General features: G+C 43.8%; 1 protein-coding gene across 23 annotated transcripts in view; it reads left to right on the forward strand.

Annotated features, from left to right (window-relative positions):
- The window catches only part of CAST (calpastatin), a 564,844-nt gene that overhangs the window by 532,581 nt on the left and 10,479 nt on the right, over positions 1-21,784 (forward strand). For all 23 annotated transcript variants that reach the window (XM_085632507.1, XM_085632509.1, XM_085632510.1 and 20 more), the window contains 3 exons: positions 13,790-13,864; positions 16,608-16,658; positions 20,832-20,896. In XM_085632507.1, coding sequence (XP_085488633.1) covers positions 13,790-13,864; positions 16,608-16,658; positions 20,832-20,888 — 183 coding nt within the window. In that variant the 3' untranslated portion in view covers positions 20,889-20,896. The remainder of the gene's footprint in view (positions 1-13,789; positions 13,865-16,607; positions 16,659-20,831; positions 20,897-21,784) is intronic.

Raw genomic sequence — 21,784 nt, forward strand, 5'->3', positions numbered from 1 at the left:
CAATGACGAGAAGAATAGAATGACCTGAACATCCAATACACTTATGGTGAGATCTTCAGGTGGTCATGGAAATTTCTTGTCTAGCTTACACTCTGTCTGGAACTATCCATAGGCACTCTCTCTATGATGTTTAGTGTCCTAGTTACTTTTCTATTAATATCTAAAGATGTGGTCGGAGGTGAAAATAAAATATGCAGATCATCCAGTCCTAGGGCACTATCCGCTATATCATGCATTCGGCCCTACATATTAGAGCACATGTTAGTTGCCTTTCAGATTTTTCTGTAGTCAGCCTGCATTAAGAAGAGCTTCCTAAGCGTTGAAAGTTGTAGCATATACCTCTTAATTTAATCATTCAAGTGTTTGGATGGCTTTTCATCCACATGTGGAAACCCGTTCCATCAGTGTGTTCTCAGTGTTTCATGGACAAAGTGAGTGCAGCTTAAGTTGTATCTGAAACACCCTGAAACCTGAAATTCACAGTTTTAGTTAAGGCCACATCTACCTTGGAGCTATCTGAAATCTTTAGTGCACCCTGATGTGTCCCAACGAAATGGCAGTGCAAGGGGATTTGTTGGGGGGGGGAATTGTTGGGCTGGGGTACTGGGCTATCCATACATGCCATTAAATACATCTGGCATCTTACAGCATCCACTCTAAAGGACTGTTCGTATTAGCAGTGTAAAGAGAAAAGAAATTCTATGTTCGAGGCATATGAGCTGCAGATCACACACTTAGGATAAGATCGCCATCTGGTGTTGGGCTCGGATGATTGCAGGTTGTTGTTGTCTTCGGAAGAAGCCTTTTGGTCACGAGATAGGTGACTCCTCCTCTGGACAACAGTGCGCATGGGCATCCACTCCATCCTCAGATTGTTTTTTTTCGCCATTGGGTTCGGATGAACTTTTCCACTCCGGCTGAAAACTTCTGAAAATCCAGCTTTCGAAACCAAAATCTTTACTACTCGACGTCTAAATCCAATCGGACCGGTTCCGGATACGGCTCATGGAAAGGACACCTTTTAAAAAATGCCCGCAATGTGGAGCAAAGTTCCCCCACAGTGACCACCACGAGGTCTGCAACCTGTGCCTCTCGCCGGAACATAACGAATCCAGCTGTCCAGCCTGCGCCGCATTCCGCTCCAAGAAAACCATCCGGGACCGAAGAGCTCGACGCCACATCATGGCCAGACCAGCTCCAGAACCAGAGGACATCTTTGCCCAGGATGTCCCGGAAGACGATTCCGAAGAACCTCCAAATCGTATCCGAGGCGGACGATTCTGATGACCTCATCACTCCGGGGCAACGAGTGAGTACCAGTGCCCCTACCCCAACCCCCCCAAAAAAGACATTGGTCAAGACTCCGCCAGCTGGGCCCAGTCGCGACCGAAAATCGTCTTCAGAAGCCCCGCACTCGGGCCCGACTCCGAAGAAATATAAGCCTACAGGTGGCTCGGGCTCGAGCAAACCACATGTTATTGTGCCCACAATACCTTTGGCACCGAAGACTCAACATCTTTCGGCACCGAAGCAGGCTCCGAAACCATCGAGGCCGAAATCTCCACCGGCACCAAAACGTTCTTCGGCACCGAAATCTCCACCGGCACCGAAACGTTCTTCAGCACCGAGATCCCCGCCGGCACCGAAAAGTTCTTCCGCACCGAAACCATCGTCGTTACCGAAAAAAGTCCACAAAGACTCTGCCGATCATCCAAAACATAGATCGGAACTGAAAAAGTCGGCACCAAAGCCACTTTCGGACAATGAAGAACTTTTTCGCCCGGATCCCACGCAAAAAAGGATTTATATCAATCCAAAAACCGGACATGTCACCGCTGTGCCATACAAGAAAAGGAAGCTGGACACAACACCTCCTCCAGCTCCCATAAAGAAGAAGGACATCGCCACCTCACCCATTCGTCCTTCCTCTCCTATATCACCTCTCATCCCACCCCCATCTCCTTCTCCTCTACATCTCCTTCACATACACCACCTCCACAGGATGATGATGATGACTTAGGGGGAGGGGGGATCCGGATGACCTTAATGATCCTAATGATCCTTTCACACTCCCGGATACGGCACCCTTAGATGACTGGGCTTACCCTTTACCTGATATTCCTGATCCCACTACATACCCCTCCAAACCCTCCCCTCCTGATGACCACGTAGGGTTTGGGCAGCTGATAAACAGGGCGGCGCTTTTCCATGGCGTCACCATGCACTCAGATACACCTGAAGAGGACTTTCTTCTAGACACATTTGAGCAGTCGCAAAAATCAGTTCAGATCTTGCCCATGATTAAGGGAGTCATAAAACACGCCACAGAGGTTTTTAAAGACCCTGTTAGAGCTAGGATTCTTAACCCCCGAATCGAAAAAAAGTATAGACCGGCCCCACAGGATTCCGCGTACATTAAAGCACAGCTCCCTCTAGACTCTTTAGTCGTTTCAAACGCAAGAAAGCGGGCTAACTCCCAAACAGGAGACACACCGCCCCCAGACAAAGAGTCCAAGCTATTAGAGGCCTCGGGCAAAAGAGTTGCAGCACAAGCTGCTAACCATTGGCGTATTGCCAACACACAAGCCCTATTAGCCCGATATGATAGGGCTCATTATGATCAGTTAGAAGATCTTTTACAACACCTGCCAGATCAGTACAAATCCCAGGCCAATGACCTCATCCAAGAGGGAAAACTCATATCTAATGCATCAATCAAATGTGCACTAGACGCAGCGGACACCGCCTCTAGGGCGGTCAACACAAGTATACTACTTAGACGCCACGCATGACTACGTATTTCAGGCTTTAAGCCGGAAGTACAAACAACAATTCTTGCTCAACCATTCAACCAAGAGCAACTATTTGGACCCGCAGTAGATACTGCACTAGAAAAGATGAAAAAAGATAACGAGACTGCTAAATCAATGGGAGCATTACAGTCTCCACAACCGCGAGGCTCCTTTCGACGCTCCTTTTATAGGGGAGCCTCCAAAAATGTTGGAACAGACACCTCTTCCAATTTGAAAACCTCCGCACAAACATCCCCTAACAGAGGATATTTTAGAGGAGGATATAGGGGAAACAATACCAAGGGCCGAGGTCGGGGCAATACCAACACCCGTACCTCTCCAACCACTAAACAGTGACTTCCCCCCAGACCATTCCACTCCAGTCGGGGGAAGACTCCAACAGTTCCTACCTGTCTGGAATTCCATTACAACAGACAAGTGGGTAAGACAAATTATCCAGTTTGGTTACTGCCTCGAACTCACAAACACCCCCCCACACATACTACCCAAACTCCGTCCAATGTCACCACACCATCTTACACTCCTCAAACAGGAAATTCGGTCCTTGCTTCAAAAACACGCATTAGAACCAGTTCCACTCCAGCATCAGGGTACAGGAGTATATTCTCTATACTTCCTAATTCCCAAAAAGGACGAGACCTTAAGACCCATACTCGACCTCAGACTACTAAACCAGTACATACACTCAGATCACTTCCATATGATCACTCTCCAACAAGTCCTCCCACTACTTCAACAAGGCGACTTCCTTGCCACATTGGACCTCAAGAACGCATACTTTCACATCCCCATGCATCCTGCTCACAGGAAGTACCTAAGAATTATGGTAGACGGACAGCACTATCAGTTTACAGTCCTCCCATTCAGAGTAACAACTGCACCCAGGGTATTCACCAAATGCTTAGCAGTAGTGGCAGCGCACCTCAGGAGACAACAAATCCATGTCTTCCCGTATCTCGACGATTGGCTCATAAAAGCCAATACTTTCGACAAATGCGTTCTCCACACTCACCGCACTATTCAAACCTTACACAACTTAGGATTTACCATCAACTATCCCAAATCTCAACTGCAACCCTCACACATACATCAATATCTGGGAGCCACCATAAATACTTCCAAGGCCATAGCTTATCCCAGCACAGCCAGGATAGCCAACATACAAAACCTCATCTTAAAATTTCAAACTCAACACTCTCTTCCAGCAAGAGTGTTTATGCAACTGTTAGGCATGATGGCGTCATGCATCTCCATTGTGCCTCACGCACGACTTCAAATGCGTCCCTTGCAAGAATGTCTAGCACAACAGTGGAACCAGGCTCACGGACAACTTACCGATCTGGTGTTGGTGGACAGTCGCTCACTGAAATGATGGAACACCATCAACCTGTCCAAAGGGCGGCCGTTCTTAGAGCCTCTTCCACAAGTAGTGCTGACGACCGACGCATCTCTCACAGGGTGGGGAGCCCATCTCCTTCAACACACCACACAGGGCAGCTGGACCACTCAACATAAACTGCTCCATATCAATCACCTAGAACTTCTAGTGGTGTTCCTAGCACTGAAATCCTTTCAAGTACATCTAAGGAACAAAACTGTCCTCATCCGCACAGACAACATGACGACAATGTATTACATACAAAAACAGGGGGGGACACATTCTCTCCAACTGTCCCAACTCGCACAGAACATCTGGAGATGGGCAATTCCCCAAAACATCTACCTGCTAGTGGAACACCTTCCAGGGGTTCACAACCAGGTTGCCGATCTCCTAAGTCGACAGACACAGCAAATCCACGAATGGGAATTACACCCCAAAGTCCTATTCCCATTCTTCCAAAAATGGGGCCAACCAGACATAGACCTGTTCGCCACACACGAAAACGCAAAATGCCCAACCTTCGCCGCCAGGTTTCCACACCCACAGTCGAAGGGCAATGCAATATGGATGAACTGGGCAGGCAGATTTGCGTATGCTTTTCCGCCTCTCCCACTCATTCCATTTGTGGTACGCAAGCTCAAACAACAGTCGCTAAAACTGATCCTAGTAGCTCCCACTTGGGCACGTCAACCCTGGTTCACGACACTTCTGGAACTATCGCTAGTTCCACATCAAAAACTGCGCCTTTCCCCAGCCTTATTAACCCAGAACCATGGAGAAATCAGACACCCAGATCCACAGCAACTGAACTTGGCAATCTGACTCCTGAAGTCTTAGAGTTCGGTTCCCTCAACCTCCCACCAGACTGTATGAATATCATAAAAGAAGCTAGAAGCCCTACTACTAGGGCATGTTATGCTGCAAAATGGAAAAGATTTGCCATTTACTGCACTAACAATAATATACGTCCACTGGATGCTTCCATCCAAAACATTATTTGCTATTTACTACACTTGCAAAGATGCAATTTAGCGTATTCCTCCAGACGTCTACACCTAGCAGCCTTAGCAGTCTACTTACAAAATAGACAACACCTGTCACTATTTAAGGTACCAGCCATAAAAGCCTTTATGGAAGGTCTCAAAAGAATTATTCCTCCAAGATTACCACCTTCCCCAGTGTGGAATTTAAATATTGTTCTAACAAGGCTCATGGGCCCTCCATTTGAACCTATGCATAAATGCGAACTGCAGTTCCTGACATGGAAAGTGGCTTTCCTTATCGCAATCGCATCCCTGCGAAGGGTAATTGAGGTACAAGCCTTAACTCTTGAAGAACCATTCCTACAACTACATCGTAACAAAGTGTTTCTTAGGACAAACCCAAAATTCCTACCTAAAGTAATTTCCCCTTTCCATCTTAACCAATCAGTCGAGCTACTAGTCTTCCTCCCTAATCCAGACTCAGTAGCTGAGAGAGCCCTTCATACCTTAGATGTTAAAAGAGCCTTGCCTTATTACATCGACAGAACCAAACCTTTTCGCAAAACCAAACAACTGTTTGTTGCTTTCTCTCCACCACATAAAGGCAACCCCATTTCAAAATCAGGTATAGCCAGGCGGATAGTTAAATGTATCCAAATATGTTACCAAAAAGCTAAACGCACTCTTACAGTTCCCCCTAGGGCGCACTCCACGCGTAAAATAGGGGCTTCCATGGCATTCTTAGGGAACATTCCCTTAGAAGATATTTGCAAAGCAGCCACATGGTCTACCACACACACCTTCACTAAACATTACTGTGTTGATGTGCAATCCAAACAACAAGCTTCCGTAGGCCAAGCTGTCCTAAAAACTCTATTCCAAACTGCTGCAACGGATACAGGTGACCACCGCTAGGGGAGACACTGCTATATAGTCTATCCTAAGTGTGTGATCTGCAGCTCATATGCCTCGAACGGAATATGCTACTTACCAGTATGCATCTATTCTTGGCATGTAGAGCTGCAGAGCCACACACGCCCACCCGCCTCCCCGGGACCTGTATCTGTTCCAGCATTGTCTTAGACACTACACATGGACATCCTTTCTCTTTATTCTTATACACTCCATCATTTCCCATCATGGCGAAAAACAATCTGAGGATGGAGTGGATGCCCCTGCGCACTGTTGTCCAGAGGAGGAGTCCCCTATCTCGTGACCAAAAGGCTTCTTCCGAAGACAACAACAACCTGCAATCATCCGAGCCCAACACCAGATGGCGATCTTATCCTAAGTGTGTGGCTCTGCAGCTCTACATGCCAAGAACAGATGCATACTGGTAAGTAGCATATTCCTTATAGGGGGGATGGATGTTTATAGCCACAGTGAGCATATTCACCTCCTGCAGAAGAAAGAATTAGTTAAGAATGTAAAGATCGAGGAAAGAGAGAAGCCCTGCACACTCTTTCTGTACAAGAAAGTAATGGCAGTAGAATGGCTACCACTCTTCAGAGGGTGAGCTTACTCTTGCTTTTAATAGGAAAAGCCCTTCTATGGACGATCCTAGCAGATAGGGTAGAGGTAGGTTTGCGCTATAAAAATACCACATAAATACATACATGCTGTAGGGCATCACCTACCTGCACTCAGGAGGTGATGCAAACAATAGTTACAGTAGTGGAGAAAGTGTTCCTCCTGTAATCAAACCGAGGATGGTAATCCAGATTCTGGTAGGTCCTTACATGTTCTTGGGAGGTTCAAGAGACAAGTATGTGGCTATCTTTGGCTTTCCCCTATTTTATGTCCAGAAATTTAGAAAAAGCTTTCAGGAAATCAAGGCTGCCACAAGTTTGTAGACCCCATAGTTTTTCTTTTTAAAATTTTAATTTCTTGTTGTATTCTGAATAGAAGCCTTTAACAATGGACACTACCAATAAAGTTTCATGTCTTAACATACCATATTCAATAAAGTACTAATTTAAAAGGTCATGTTATTATTCTTTACATATCTTGTTGGTTCAGGAGTTCATTTGATAGACCTGTTATACAGTTCTGTAAATAGTGCATAATTCTCTTTTTAATACTGATATCTCCTTACTGTTCCGTGATTAGGACAGTATTACAATACTCTACTGTATGCTTTAGAGGCCCTACACCTTTTCCATTTTTTAAGGACAGCCATGCCCTTCGTATATCCATTTTTCGAGTATAATGCACACATTTAATTTTTTTTCTCCATTTTTAAGTAACTGGTGTGGGGTTCAATCCATGAAGCCTTGCTTGATTTTTTCTGGCCTACATAAGACCCACATTAGAAAACAACTTCACATATTTATTGGGACCTGGCTCTCTTCATACCCCTAGTATATACAGTAACTAATTTTGCTAGTAGTGTCAAATGTACAGGTAAGTCCAAATAGTTTGGAAAAAGGTGCCCACAGCCCCTGAGGCATTGTCCCTAACACATTAACCTTTATTGATCAAATTCAGAATCTTCTGCAGGATATGATCATCCTAACTGTGCGTGTTAGATGATTTCTGAGAAATCTTGTAATGCTGGTAGCAAACAAAGCAGAGGTTTGCACTGGTTAACTGGCCCTTCCAAGCAGAGACACACAAGTTATGTTGGATGTAGCTTTTAGATTTTGAATTTTTTTTATTAGCTACTTAAGATGAAGAAATAGAAAATCCGATGATAAGAAAACAATAAAACATCTAGAATATTTACATACATACATACATACATACGCGCGCACACACACACACGCACACACGCACACACACACACTATCCCTCCTGGGGTATAGTGTAGACCATCAACCAAGACTCTCAGTTGTCTCTGTCCTGGGATTTTTTTTCAATCTGACTCTCGGTGTAACCCATCTCCTAGCAGTCAGCCACAAGGCCTTGGCGCCAGGTGTTTCTTGGGCTTTCTCTTTTCCTTTTCCCTTGAGGGTTCTAGGTCAGGGTTTGCCTGGTGGTGTTTGATGTGGGCTTGCAGAGGGAGTGACCTATCCAGCCCCATCGTCTTGTCATGATTTCTTCATGAGCAAGGCATTGGAAAGTCTGCTACCTTAGGTTGTTTTTGCTGATGGTTTTTGTCCTGTGTATTTGGAGGATTTTCCTAAGACAGGTGTTGATGTAGGTCTGGACTTGGTGATGGTCACTGTTGTCCACCACTTTTCTGCTCAATACAGAAGAAACAGTTTTACGTTGGTGTTAAAAAGCCTGATCTTGATTTGCAGCATTAGGTCTTTGAGCTCCAAATCTTCTTTAGCTGAATGAAGGCAGCCCTTGCTTTGCCGATTCTTGCCTTGATGTTGATGTCTGTTGCCCTGCTTGTCTGTGACTCTACCCAGGGTAGGTAAGGCCTCAACCTCATTCCAGTGCATCACCTACACAAGTGACTGCAGTTGTGCTGGCCATGTTAGCCTTCAGGAGCTTTATTTTTTCCACTGCGGATGTTGAGGCCATGTTGTGCTGATGTGGCTGCCACATTGTCGGTCTTCTCTTGCAACTGCAGATGTGTATGGAGAGTAGGGCCAGGTCGTCTGCATAGACCACACTGTCCAGCTGCATCCAAAGTTCCCCTGGATCCCATTTCTTCTTATTGCGGTGTATATCTGATGGAGACTTCTAGCTGAGGATTCCTTACCTTTGAATTTCCCAGGCATCCGGTTGGATCTGGAAACTTTTGCTCAAACAGTAACCCGTGCGTGCCATCGGGTGGATCCATTCAGCTCTGTGTGGCATTGTCAGCATCGGTTGACGTCGCGGTCACCTGTATAGGTGCCACACAGGCACGCAGACGTCAGTTCTTTTCTTTCCGCGCCAGTTAAGCGCCGATCCGGGAAGAGATACCCCTCTGTCGTTTTTTGAAGGCCTTGTGGGAGCAGGCTATGAAGCTCCTTGCGGCCCGGCAGTCGACACCATCCAGCGAGCCTCAGCGGAGGTCCCGTTCCCGATCGAAGAAGAGGTGGTCGTGGGACAGCTCCAGGAGCCCCAAGTCCTCTTCGTCCCGCTCTACGCACGGTTCTGTGGAGTCGGGCCAGGGTCGACTTCACGCCTCCCTCCCTTTCTGGGAGTCGGCGTGACCCCCGCTCAAATGCAGGAATTTTACGAGGCCATGTACCACATTTTTGAGTGGGATGACCCCGGTCCCGCAGGGTGGGAAGGGGACCCATTGGATTCTATGCCATTGGCTCCGGCCACACGCTGGTGTGGCCTCATGGGTCTGATCCTGTAACTCGGACGATGCTAGTCTTGCCATCGCGACCTCCTCCGGCGTCGGACTCGAAGTTGGTGCTGCCGGTGCCCACCGGCGGTGCCAGCTCCATCCTTATCCCCGACGACACAGAGCCAGAATGGCGTCGCTTGATGTCGATTGAACCCAGGGGTTCTATATTGTCGCCTGAACACTTTGAAGATGCTTTAGGCATGGGAGAGGAATGGGAGGGGTCTATAGACCCTTTGGAATACCATTAGGTCTCTGCAGAGCAGATGTACTGGCATGGGGAAGTTTGGGTGGCATGTGGACTGGACACTTCCCCAGATACTGGCATGCTCTCACCGCCAACTGTGGCTACAGAGGAGGGGGCATTATGCCATGGTGGTTAAGAGGGCAGGTCTTCGGACTAGAGTTGCCCTCCATGCAGGTCAGGAATAATCTCCTGACCGAAGTGCTTCAACCTGGGGCTTCCACCTCTGAACCCCTTTTGCCCTTCAGTGAGGCACTAACCGATGTCCTTCTAGGCACGTGGCCCAAGCCTAGCACAGGGGCTCCTGTGACTATGACAATGGCACGCCACCATCGCCCGGCTCCAGGCGACCCAAAGTTCCTCAGCCAACACCCCACCCCTGAAAGCTTGGTGGTGCAGGCTTCTACATCCCAGGGTGCGTTCCCTTCCGCCCCTCCGAATAAGGAACCCAAGACGATGGATTCACTTGGAATAAAGATGTTTTCTTCCTCCTGCCTGGCCAGGCGGTTGGTGAATACTGCATGCTTACTAGGCCTTTTCTCCCACTCCCTTTGGGAGATGGTTGCGCAGGTGCTGCCACAAGTTCCGGAGGATGCTTGGCTGTGCTCTCTCAGGCAGTTAAGGACGAGAGAGATGCAGCAAAAGTCACCATAAGGTGTGGCCTTGACACAACGTATTCACTGGGCAGATAGATTTCTTAGACAGTGGCCTTCAGGCGACACACCTGGCTTTGGACAACTGGCTTCTCGGGTGATGTTCAGGAAAATTTGATGGACATGACCTTAGATGGATCCTGTATTTTTGGGGAGAAGGCATATCCAGTCAATTGCCAACAGATAGAGAAAAGGTGGGAGCAGTCAACCCTGGCGAACTCCACTCCTCACTTGCAAGGCTTCAGTGAGTTGTCCTCCATGCACTATCTTGCAGGTCAGTCCCTCGTAAGACTTCCTGATGATTCTTACAAGTTTATCTGGCACACCGTAGTCACAGAGGAGTTTCCAAAGGGTCTGTCTGTCTACGCTGTCAAATGCCTTCTCATAGTCGATGAAGTTGACCTAGAGGGGGGAGTTCCATTCCATTGATTACACAATGATGATGGTCAGTGTTGCAATCTGGTCTGCGCTGGATCTATCTTTGCGGAAGCCAGTTTGCTGGTCTCACAACTGAGCTCTGACTTGTTTCTATATCTGTTCAAAATGACCCGTACACATTATCAGCAAGATCACGAGTCACTCTCCCTCATGACTCGAAAGACTTCTTCGAAGAAAAACAATTTGCAACACTAAATGGCAGGAGTATGCAAAGCAGGTGAATCTACAGCACTACATGTCACAAACAGATGCTTACAGGGTAAGTGTGAGAAAATGGGTTCAGTTGCAGTATCCCTTCAAACCCCCACACACACACACTTTTTGCCTGGCTTTTCATGCAACTTTCACTGTAGAGCATTGGATCCCTGCTGTCCAGGCTCCCAGTACCAGTGTTCTTTCCGTGAAAGTTTGCCATTCAGGCTCCCTGTAAGTCCTAGTAAAAGGTACATGGGTGCCTAGGGCATTGGGACTGAAAAGGGTCCCCTAGGGACCCCTTATCTAGGCCATGCAGACTGCCACTACCGCATACATGGCCTGGTGCAGACAAAACAAAGTCGACATGGCACGCTGCCTGTGTACCATGCCACCTCCCACTGCCAAAAGATCATTCTCTGTTACCCCTAGGGCACACTCTACATGCAAAAAGATAGCAACCATGGCCTTTCTCTGCAATCTCCTCAGCCTTCTACAGGGTCAATCACGACAAAATTCTACGAAGACTGGAAGACAGGATGGGTTTATCTGGAACAGTCCTTCAATGGTTCATATCGTTTCTGGAAAACAGAATGCAAACGTTCATGGTAAACAAAAATCTTTCTCCCTCTTCACCCAACCAACTTAGAGTACTACAAGGCTCAACTCTATCCCCTATGCTATTCAACCTATATGTCGAACCACTAACCGAGCTACTACAGCAAACCAATATCTCCTTCCACATGTACACGGACGACCCTCAACTTTACATCAAGATCTCCTCCATTGAAGAGATAAAGATGATGAATCAAGCTCTGGAAACGACCGTCCACTGGCTAACAACCAACTTCCTCAAGCTAAACTCGCAAAAAACTGAATTTCTATTAATCGCCCCCCCCCCCCCTTAAAAACTCTCTGGAGATAAAGGAATGGGCCCAGATGATCACTGATCTGAATTGCATGCCGACTCTGGTGGACCCCACAAATTCGCTTGGTATTACACTGGATAAGAGCCTTAACATGCAAGCGCACATCAATCTGTTAGCTAAAAATGCCCGTTTCATCTCAGCTATCTCAGAAAAATTAAACCATTCATCGAGATCCTTGACCTCAAAACTTCATTTCACTCTTTAGTCATCTCAAGGTTGTTGCACTACCCTCCCGGGGCTTCCCAAAATCTCAACAGCCCCTTTGAAAGCCTGTCTCAATGCAGCAGCAAGACATCTAACAGGATCTAGGAAACTTGACCACATTTCACCACACCTGAAGGCGCTCAACTGGCTACCTTCTGAAGCTAGATTCCAACTAAAGATGGCCTGCATCACTCCTAAAGCGCTACACCACAATACCCCCCAGTACCCATCCCAAAAACCTACCTTATCGGGAGGAAACAGACATTCTCGGACCGCCGACAATTTACTCCTGAAACCCTCTCGTTTCAGCAAGAAAAAAACTTCTGACAGAGCGTTCACCGGAGCGGCACCAAGAATATGGAACTTGCTGCCTCTGTGAATCAAAAAAATCTCCTCGACACCACTATTCAAAAGGGAAGCAAAATCATTCCTGATGAGCAAATTCCTCCCTTAATTCCGCAAGGCACTGAACCAGTTTTCGACTTCATACTTGTTTCCTCAAACACCTTATTGAGTCCTTCGCCTGTATGGCTAACCTAACCTTGTTTAGAAATATTTTGATACTTTGTTTGATCTTTTGTTTTGCAAAATGTTCTTTACTTACTCTGCTTCCTTGTAAAGTGCACTGATATCCTTCCCTGGGTCTTGTTCGTGCTATAGAAAACTCAAAAAATAAATAAATAAAATAAATATATTTAGCTGATATATTTAAAGCCTCTACTTGGTCATACCCACACAGTTTTACTAAGCCATATCATGTGGTTGTCCTAGACAGTCAGTAAGCCATTGTTGGCCAAACAGTCTTGAAGACCTTATTTCAGACATCTGCATCATCCACATATCAGCCACTTCTTCTATGGGGGGACTGCTTTACAGACTATGCATATTATGTGTATCAAGTGCTACATACTGAAAATGTTACTCTGTAAACTCTGTAAGCATCTGTTTGTAGCGTGTAATACTGTAGACTTGCATACGTCCACCATCCTTTCTGGGAGTTTGTGGCTCTATTTGGCGGTCTCCTTGCTAATGAATTCCCTTTCCAAATTGCACATGTGCACCGTACTGCATTTACTCAGCACTACTTAATACCCTCACCTCCTCCACGAAAAACAATCTAACATGAAGTTGGTGCCAACTAATTGTGAAGTCTCAATGCATCCTGTGACTCAAAAGACTTTCTTTGAAGAAAAACAACTTCAAACGTCTGAGCCAAATACTAAATGATAGAAGTATGCATAGCATGTGAATCTACAGCACCACACACAACAAACAGATGCATACATGGCAAGTCAATTTTTCATATTTTATAGATCGATTTTAAATTAATTGTGCAGTGATTGTTCCCAAGTATTTCGGATGGGTATAGAGAATATATCTAAACCTGGTGTAACAGTGTACCTATAACAGTAGCACAATCTTTGCATGGAGTTGAGTTCCATGCCATATAATCGTGACTGACCAAAGTGATCTTCAAATATTAATAATGTTAGTGATAGAGTAAAAGTTAGTAATTTTATTGACCTTACTGCTAATAAACTATTCTTCTAGAAATATTTTCAAACTTTGCTTACTTGATAACTGAAGCCTGAAGAGTAATTTTATTTCAAATGAAGAAAAACATGAGCTTGTTGCTAATTGAACGGGGATTTGTGGTAGCAGAAGCTAACATTTGTACTTTGATAGTATGTTATCTCTGACTGCCTTGTCGTATTTTCTAGGACAAGAGTTCTAAGGACATTGCACCCAGTAAGCCAGCCTCTAAGGATGAAGGGAAAGGAAAGGATTCAGCAAAGGTATAGTTGTGCTAAATGCAGGTTAATTGCGGTCATTTTTATAAATTATTTTGCAGATTATCGCCAGCCCTTCTGTTGTGCAGGGATGTCGGACCTACCCTGTCTCCTCCAGCACTGATCAGTGTGCATGAGCGGGCTAACCAACAGTGTTTACTGAATTGTTGGTAGCCTTCCATAGAATGACTTTGTAAACTGGAAGTGACAACACACACAATGGTAATATTTTCTTTTCAACAAGGCAATTACTGTGCTGAATGTACATTTGGAACGATCCCACCCACCTGTGCAGTTTAACACTATGCTTGTTCGAGGATCAGATGTACATCATACCCAGAAACCTTGACTTGGCCATCATGGTACACAAATGTACTCATGAAACCCGGGGCAGTTCCAGTTAGTAAGCCTTGATTTCTGAATTGGTTGGGCTGTTATTCATTGAGTGGAAAATACTCTCAACATAATGCTCATTAAGAAGGCATATTTAATACATCAATTTATTCAGTCTTCAGACGGCAGCCAACCCTGTATGATGATAGTTCAGCAGACTGCCTACTCATTAGAGTATATTCAGCTCACTGCCCCCTCGCTTTAATGGCTTAATCCTCCCCCTCGCTTTAATGGCTTCATCCTCCTGTCTGTATGTTACAAGCAGGACTGATGGCCATTACTTTGAAATGAGAGTGAGCTGCTCATGAAATATGTGCCCTTTTCGCTTATTGTTACTCAAACAGGCAATCCTTTTTGTAGAGGGCAGGTAGCAGAGACACAGTTGCAGACCACCTACTGACTATGCAAAGGTACAGGACCTGGATATGTCAGACTGATTGGTCTTGCCATGTGCTGACTACACATGTAAAGAGTGATATCTAGGACAAGGGATATAGCGGTAGGTCTGTAGGCATCCTAATCACTGTGGCAGGATGACTGAGAGGAAGGGTCTGCTATCTAATAGCTAAGTTATCCACTTTGGCTCCTGCAGAGGTATATTTCAATCTCTACTTCCCCCACTTAACCACATTAAGCGTCCACATCATGTTTTGACACAGTGCCCCTAATTACCAGTTTCTAATTCAGGAGATAATTCTGCTAATTAAATGCTTGGGGAAGGTTTGGAAAGAGCAGAGTGACTACTGACTCTTCATGCTCTTTCTGCTTTTGTTTTTCTCCTGTGATAATGAGGGTTCCTCAGTGGTGAAATGTATAACTTTATAATCGATGTTTTAATGGAATCAATAATAAACTGTGCTGAATTAGGCTCTTAAAACTGTTTACTGAATTCAGGATGTTATTGTTATATGCTGAACAGCATTGACTGCCACAATTGTAGGGAGGGTGCAGTAAAAGCAGCCACCTGCAAAGGATTAAAGATGCCATTTGAGGTGCCTTGACAAACCGCATGTGCTAGAAAGCAGACCTGTGCAATTTTCTTCATTTGGAGGACAAATTCTGTAGATCAAATGTGATATTGTATACTTTCCATACACCTGTAAGCATAGTTCACACACTATCAATGGAGTCCCTCTGCGTTGAAAAAAACAAATGCAAACAAAGTCAAGAAAGAGTTGACAGCTGTGGCAGACAAATGGCAAACCATCAAGGACAACACAGTCCGTGCCGATCCCTTTATATCTGTTCAACCTATATCCATAATGGCTACTGTAATAATCTCTCCTTCAACCTCCTGCTTGTAGAGAATTGGAAAATACATGAAGCTCTACTTAAGAAAAACTTTGCTTATTGCTATTTGGCTGTGTTGGCAGTCCAGTTTATGTAAAAATGCATCCCACTTTTGGATTATGGAAAAATATTTGGTAAGGCGTTTTTTGCATCCCACTCTCCAGGAGGAGTAGAAGGGCAATGGCGAAAGGGAGATGCATAGTCTGTTTGAATTTTGGTTGACTTAGAAGATCATCTTAGACTGCTGGGTACATCAGACTCTCAGAATGGACTATTCTCTGTCCGTATCAAGAATGTGTTCTCAAAATCGGTGCCCACAAGAGTAAAATCCATAACAAGATTAATTTGAATATTGTCTAATAAGGCAGCCCCCCAAGTACCTTTTTTGCTTCTGCACCCATGAAGAAGTGCAACGGTTCTACATCAGAGAATTTCCAATTACATATGCCATCATGCCCCGGGTGGAAAAGAAATACAAAGCCACCCACAATATCCCATCAACATTTGCGGATATGTCCCACCTGACTCTCTCACATGGGTTGTAAAAGGGTGTTCATTCACACGTCATGTGATATCCCCTCTACACGATAAGGAGAGCGATAAGATTGATGCTGCAGATAAGCGGGTGGCAGTGGGAAAGCAAGCAATGGTGAATGCATCACAAATCACCGGAAATTCATCACCTCTTGTTCGAAGAAAATCAACATGCACAGTAGATGGCATGAGTGTACATGTTATGTGATCTACAGCAGCATATAATATGAATGATATATTAAAGAACACTGTATTAACTGGGAAATTCTCTGATGATACTACAGCAGCAATGCTTTGACAAAATCGCACAGTAGCATGCTGCCGTGCATTGACAGCACACATCTTCTTTTGTTGAATGAGAATGTTGGCTACAAACTCAAACGAACTATGTTTAGTGGTTTGCTTTTATTAATTTCCATTAATATGCACTAATTTTAGTACACTAGTTACATTCTCGGTTTCAAATGTACTTGTTGTATTTTAATCTTAGATTCAGTTCTGTTCTGAAAATAACACTTTTTTTTTTTTGTAGGACAACGTTGGAAAGGATATCACAACCACTAAGTCAGCCACCACAGATAAGGTGAAGGACCCTGAAAATGTATTACATGGAGGGAAAATAACACAATTGTAATGCTAATGAAGTTTGATAGCAGTTACATTCTTGGGACTTGAGTGCCAGGGAATAACACATAGCCTAGTGTCCTAATTTAGTGTGCACTTGCCCTACAGCACTTTTATGCCACTCGCAGTATTAATATGCATATCCAAAAGCCAAGTCCCAAAAGTCAACGTGGCTTGAGCATCCACAATTTGGAATTTCCTAAATATTCTTTTATTTCATTTACCACTTTCAGATGTACATGTGAAGCTGCAAATCCTCACATTCACAAAATGTGCACTGAAACGGAGACATAGCCAGAAGTGGGCATGGTCTTTTTTTAGCTATGGGTAGTTCATAAGGCATATAGTGCAATTGCTTCCCCTTACCTCACCCCCATTTGTGGAGAAGAAGTGTATTTATTGCAGTATTTTGTATAGTAACAATATGTCACCTAGAGGATTCTTCAGAATGCTTTGTTTAGGGTAAAGGTGCACAGGTGACCAAAATGTTCGTGCTAAGTAACACGATCCATAGAGTCTTGTGTGAGGTTATGAACCTTTCTGGTGAAATTCTGGCCAATATCTCTGCAGCTACTGAGTGGTAGAAGATATTTTTAAGAAAGGAGATTAGTGAGGGATGTAGAATATGACCTTCAACACGACCATTTAAAGTGCACTTAAGGCACTCCAGGTAGAGTCTTATCTAACTATCCATGAAACAGATCATCAAGTCGAAGGGCTTGTTTAACAGTTCACGTTTTGGAAGCCTATGGAAAAGCAGGGGAATCGGCCTTTAAACCACAGTATTTTGGCACCGGAACTCTTACTAATGGGCTGTGTGCATGTTAATCAGATAGTCCCATCTGGCTCACTGAACTTATACCTGGTGCAGAGACATTTGAAATCATTTTGGACACCACTTGTTGCTAACGATTGTTTTTAACATAGGTTCTTCGCTTCATAAGAAGGATCATTTATCCACCTGGTTTTGCACTGACTGTAGCCTCCTTGGGAGCTATCTTGGGGAGGGAGCCATGGCAGATTACACAGTAGTAGTCCATGACCTTTATCAGCTCAACTCGCTGGTTTAATTTATAGGATGTTACGGAACTTATATATTGAATTTAACAGAAGAGAAAAGGTTAACGCCTAGACTTGAAGAAATTAGAATTCCTGTAAATGCTGAACTCATTTTCTTTCTTGGTTTGAGAAAATGTGTCAATTTATGTACTTTGTTTCTGATGGAAACATCCAACCACAGAATCCTGACTTTTAGATTATTTCCCAGGCACCAGACTGGATTCTGTAATTTTTCAAAGCTGTTCTCCTGTGCTGCACTTGGTGGCATCATGCAACTCTGTGTTGACCTTGTTCTGCTCTGGAAATGAAGGAGCTGAGCTTTATATATGCCCCACCCCTATGTACATATATCAGTTCCTTTCTTTCTGGACCATTGAATGTGGATCCGGTGCGCTGGACCCTTTTTCTGTTGATTAACAAATCCTTTCAAAATCTTTTCTCCAATATGCAAGGGAATGATGTCCCCACTGAAGACTACAGTATACAAACAGTACGGTGACATTTTGAAACGGATGCCGTGATGGACCTGCACAAGGTCTGCCTCTGATGTTGGGCTTGTGAACATGGCTCCAAAACGTACCCAGAATGTGCCCTCATTCACCCGAAAGCGTTCCAGGACCATGAAGCGAAGCTGGGTGTCTCAGTACACTGAAGGAAATCAAAGGCTTTGCACGAGACCCACTCCAAATCAATGGCACATACCTGTTACACTCTTGAGACAACTCCTCCGATTGGCCTTCTTCGTAGTCAAAGTCTTCTTGTAAGCCAAGTAGAGTATAAAAAGAAACATAAGAAGCAAATGCGGGACTCCACCACAACCCACAACTCTCTGTCAAAATAAAGTTGGGAGGGCATCAGGATGCCAATCGATCTTGCTCCCGATCGAGGAGTGAATTCCCTAACTGGTCCTTCTTCACTCCAAACTTTCCAGGCACTTAGACATGCTGCAGCAGATCTAGTCCTTTAAAGAGCCATGCTGTTTTTTTGGCACTCTTCTTGCTCCCTATGGTGCACCTTCAGGCCCCAAATAGACACAAGGGCCTCCAGATGGATTTCTGCCAGTGACTCCACCCTCTGCACAGTCTGAGCCTCTCAAATATGGCTCTGGTTCCACATCCCTTCTGGTGCAAACTTCCACTCCAGCACCAAGACCTGCACCAGTTCCTTCTCCATAAATGCCATTCCTGATGTCACCAACACTGGAGATTGAGCCCCCGCAAACGCCATCTCGACGAAGCTTGCATTTTGACCCCATTCCAGAGCACCTGGTTCCAGTACACAGACTCAGAAAAAACACTTCCTCTCTTCTGAGCTTTCCTCAAGGCTCCATCAACGTTTGGTCTCTGATTCTGACCAAAGTTTGCCATCACCTGACAGTAATGATGGGGATGATTTACTCCCCAATAATGATGACAACAGTGTATACATGTATTTGCCAGCCAATGAGACCACCGATGAAGGAGAGTGCTTCTTTTGCTGTCGTGATTAGAGTGGCAGCTGAGATTCTAGACCTAAATACATAAAACTATTTTGGGCATCCTGAATATTAGGATGACCCAGATTCTATAATTTCTGTCACCAGAAGGGATTTTAAAAGATATTGCAAGACGCACCTGTAGACAAATAGATTTGCAGTTGAGGCATTAAGACAATCGGTACAGTCAAACCAAATGACATTGACCACTTATGATATTCAGCCGTATCTAAAAATTACATTAGGTGGATATGATAAACTTGTACTGATCTGTTTTAGATTTTGGATTTTCCATCATTAAATAAGTTTCCCCACAATAAACAATTGGTCCAAAACATTGTGCAATTGCCCATGTGATTACCTTTCCCAGTAATCGATAATACATGTAGTGTTATTTTGCAAATTGTATGAAATGCAAATGAGATGGATTTTACCAATTTTATGGTTATTGGGTCTGAGACAATGCCGTCCAGCATTTTTATTACTCCAATGTTTAGGAAATTAGTGTTTAACGAGGTCAATCGCATCCTTTTAAAAAAGGATAGTTAAATGTAGAAAAACTACTCTTATATGAAATCCCTGAAATAATTTGAATGACATTGTAGTAAGGTTTTTAAGTACTTCTGTATCACTAAACATTTTGTAAGTAATGTTATTTTACTCAGTTTTTGATATTGAAATTCATCTCTTTTACTGTGTATGCCTTTATGATTTTTCTGCAAAAAATCGAATAAAGCTTTTTATTGATTTGATATTAGGACTGATCATTTTGATATGCCTTCATAAATTAATATTAAAATGAGATTGCACTCAGACTAGGAACAGTAGGTGACTTCACAAATAAGAACCATAAAAAAACCTTTAAAAAACTAGAAATATACCATTATATTTAAATCCCCTAAATGTAATGTGATGCACCAAGAGGAAAGCCACCTTACAAATACACTCAAAATGAGTATTTAATGGCTTCATTGTGGTGACACCATCTGACCACATATGAGTGGAGCAAAAAAGTATATAAGTTCAAGGTGATGCGGTAGCCAAACAGTAAATGTTGCTACATAGGTTGCATGTGAAGAGGTACATCAAATAGAGATGAAGAACTGCACAGAGAATTTAAATTCCATGTTCAGTTTTGGTCATCATAGTAAAAATGACTTGCAGACTTGAATAACTCCAGAATAAGGAACTAGAGCATTTGATTTATCACTTCTGGGGTAAGAATGTAAAAATATCAGAATTGAAACATGTATATTTGTTGTCGACTGATATCTGTGTACACATTTTCATGAGTTATGAAAGGATTAAAAATAAACTGAAGCAAAAATTGTAGCTAAAATGATATTAAGGTTGCCTAAGAAAAAGTTTCATCGTCAAATGCCGATCTCTTGAACAAGTGGTGTTTGGTAGCATAACACTAAAACATTTCAAGAATATTATTGGTTGTTGTAATAGGGTACTGATAGTTTCTGCCCCCGCTTCTGTAATTTGGGCATGATTATCCATTCCATATTTTAATCGTCCTGTTGTATAAGAGCAGAGGTTTTTATGCCTGGAAAAATTGGGATGTTAACTGAATTCTCTGTTTTTTTATTTCAGACAAAAGAGCAGTCTTCATCTGCAAAAAAAGGCACTGACAAAACATGTAAAAGTTAAGCTAATAGGTAAGGTTTGAGCTTATCATTAATTCATAGTGAAAATGTCAGTGTATTTGTTATGAAACAAACTGCTTAGGTCAAGCACACTATTTTATTTAAAATAATGATCCTTTTAAACTTGTGATAGCTTGAAAGCCCCGAAGAAAGGTTCATCCATCTCAGATCCTTCCTCATATGTTTCGGGGTGATCCGTCCAGCAGGGTGCAAAAAAAAGGGGGGGGTGGCAAAAAACGTAAAATCTCCATGCATTTACAATAGACTACTTTTGGCAGGGCTACAGCAAAAACGTCTGAACAGAATTACAAATTTAACAGGAGGGTAGATCTTAGTCCACAGATTGTGCGTTATGTCATTTGGTGTAAATCTGTTCAGTAGTCTCTGAGAAACTAAGGGTGAAAAATGGTTGTATACTTTGGCAGTTGGGCTAGCGAGAGTCCCACGGGCGTCTTGCGAGAGCACAAAATCAGAAATGGAGGCCTGTGAATGGTCAAGAGGCCTGTTTTCCCTTGAGCCTTCACACTCTTGCGAGAGTGAGAAGCTCCAGTGAGTCTCACGAGAGCGAACGCTCTGATTGGCTGGCTGTTGGAATGTTAGAAATGAAATAGCCGCCATTACAGTTTTTTGTGAAAAATAGTAAAAAGGGAGTAGATGATATCTCAATACACTCTATTACTAGGAATGCATATTGTGGTCCTTATATTTGAGAGGAAGTGTGTAAGAGATGATGAGTACTGTGATGATTAGAGGGTTAATTCTTTTTTTTTTTTTTTTAAATGTTACAATCTCACAGGACTCTCACAGAGCTTGAAAAGTAGGAGTAGGCGATGTTTGAATGCACTCTGCTACGCACACTTGTTATTGTAGGGATGAGTTGGTGTTAATCAGACTGGACTA

Source organism: Triturus cristatus, chromosome 2_1, assembly GCF_964204655.1.
Source record: "Triturus cristatus chromosome 2_1, aTriCri1.1, whole genome shotgun sequence".
Classification (NCBI taxonomy): domain Eukaryota; kingdom Metazoa; phylum Chordata; class Amphibia; order Caudata; family Salamandridae; genus Triturus; species Triturus cristatus.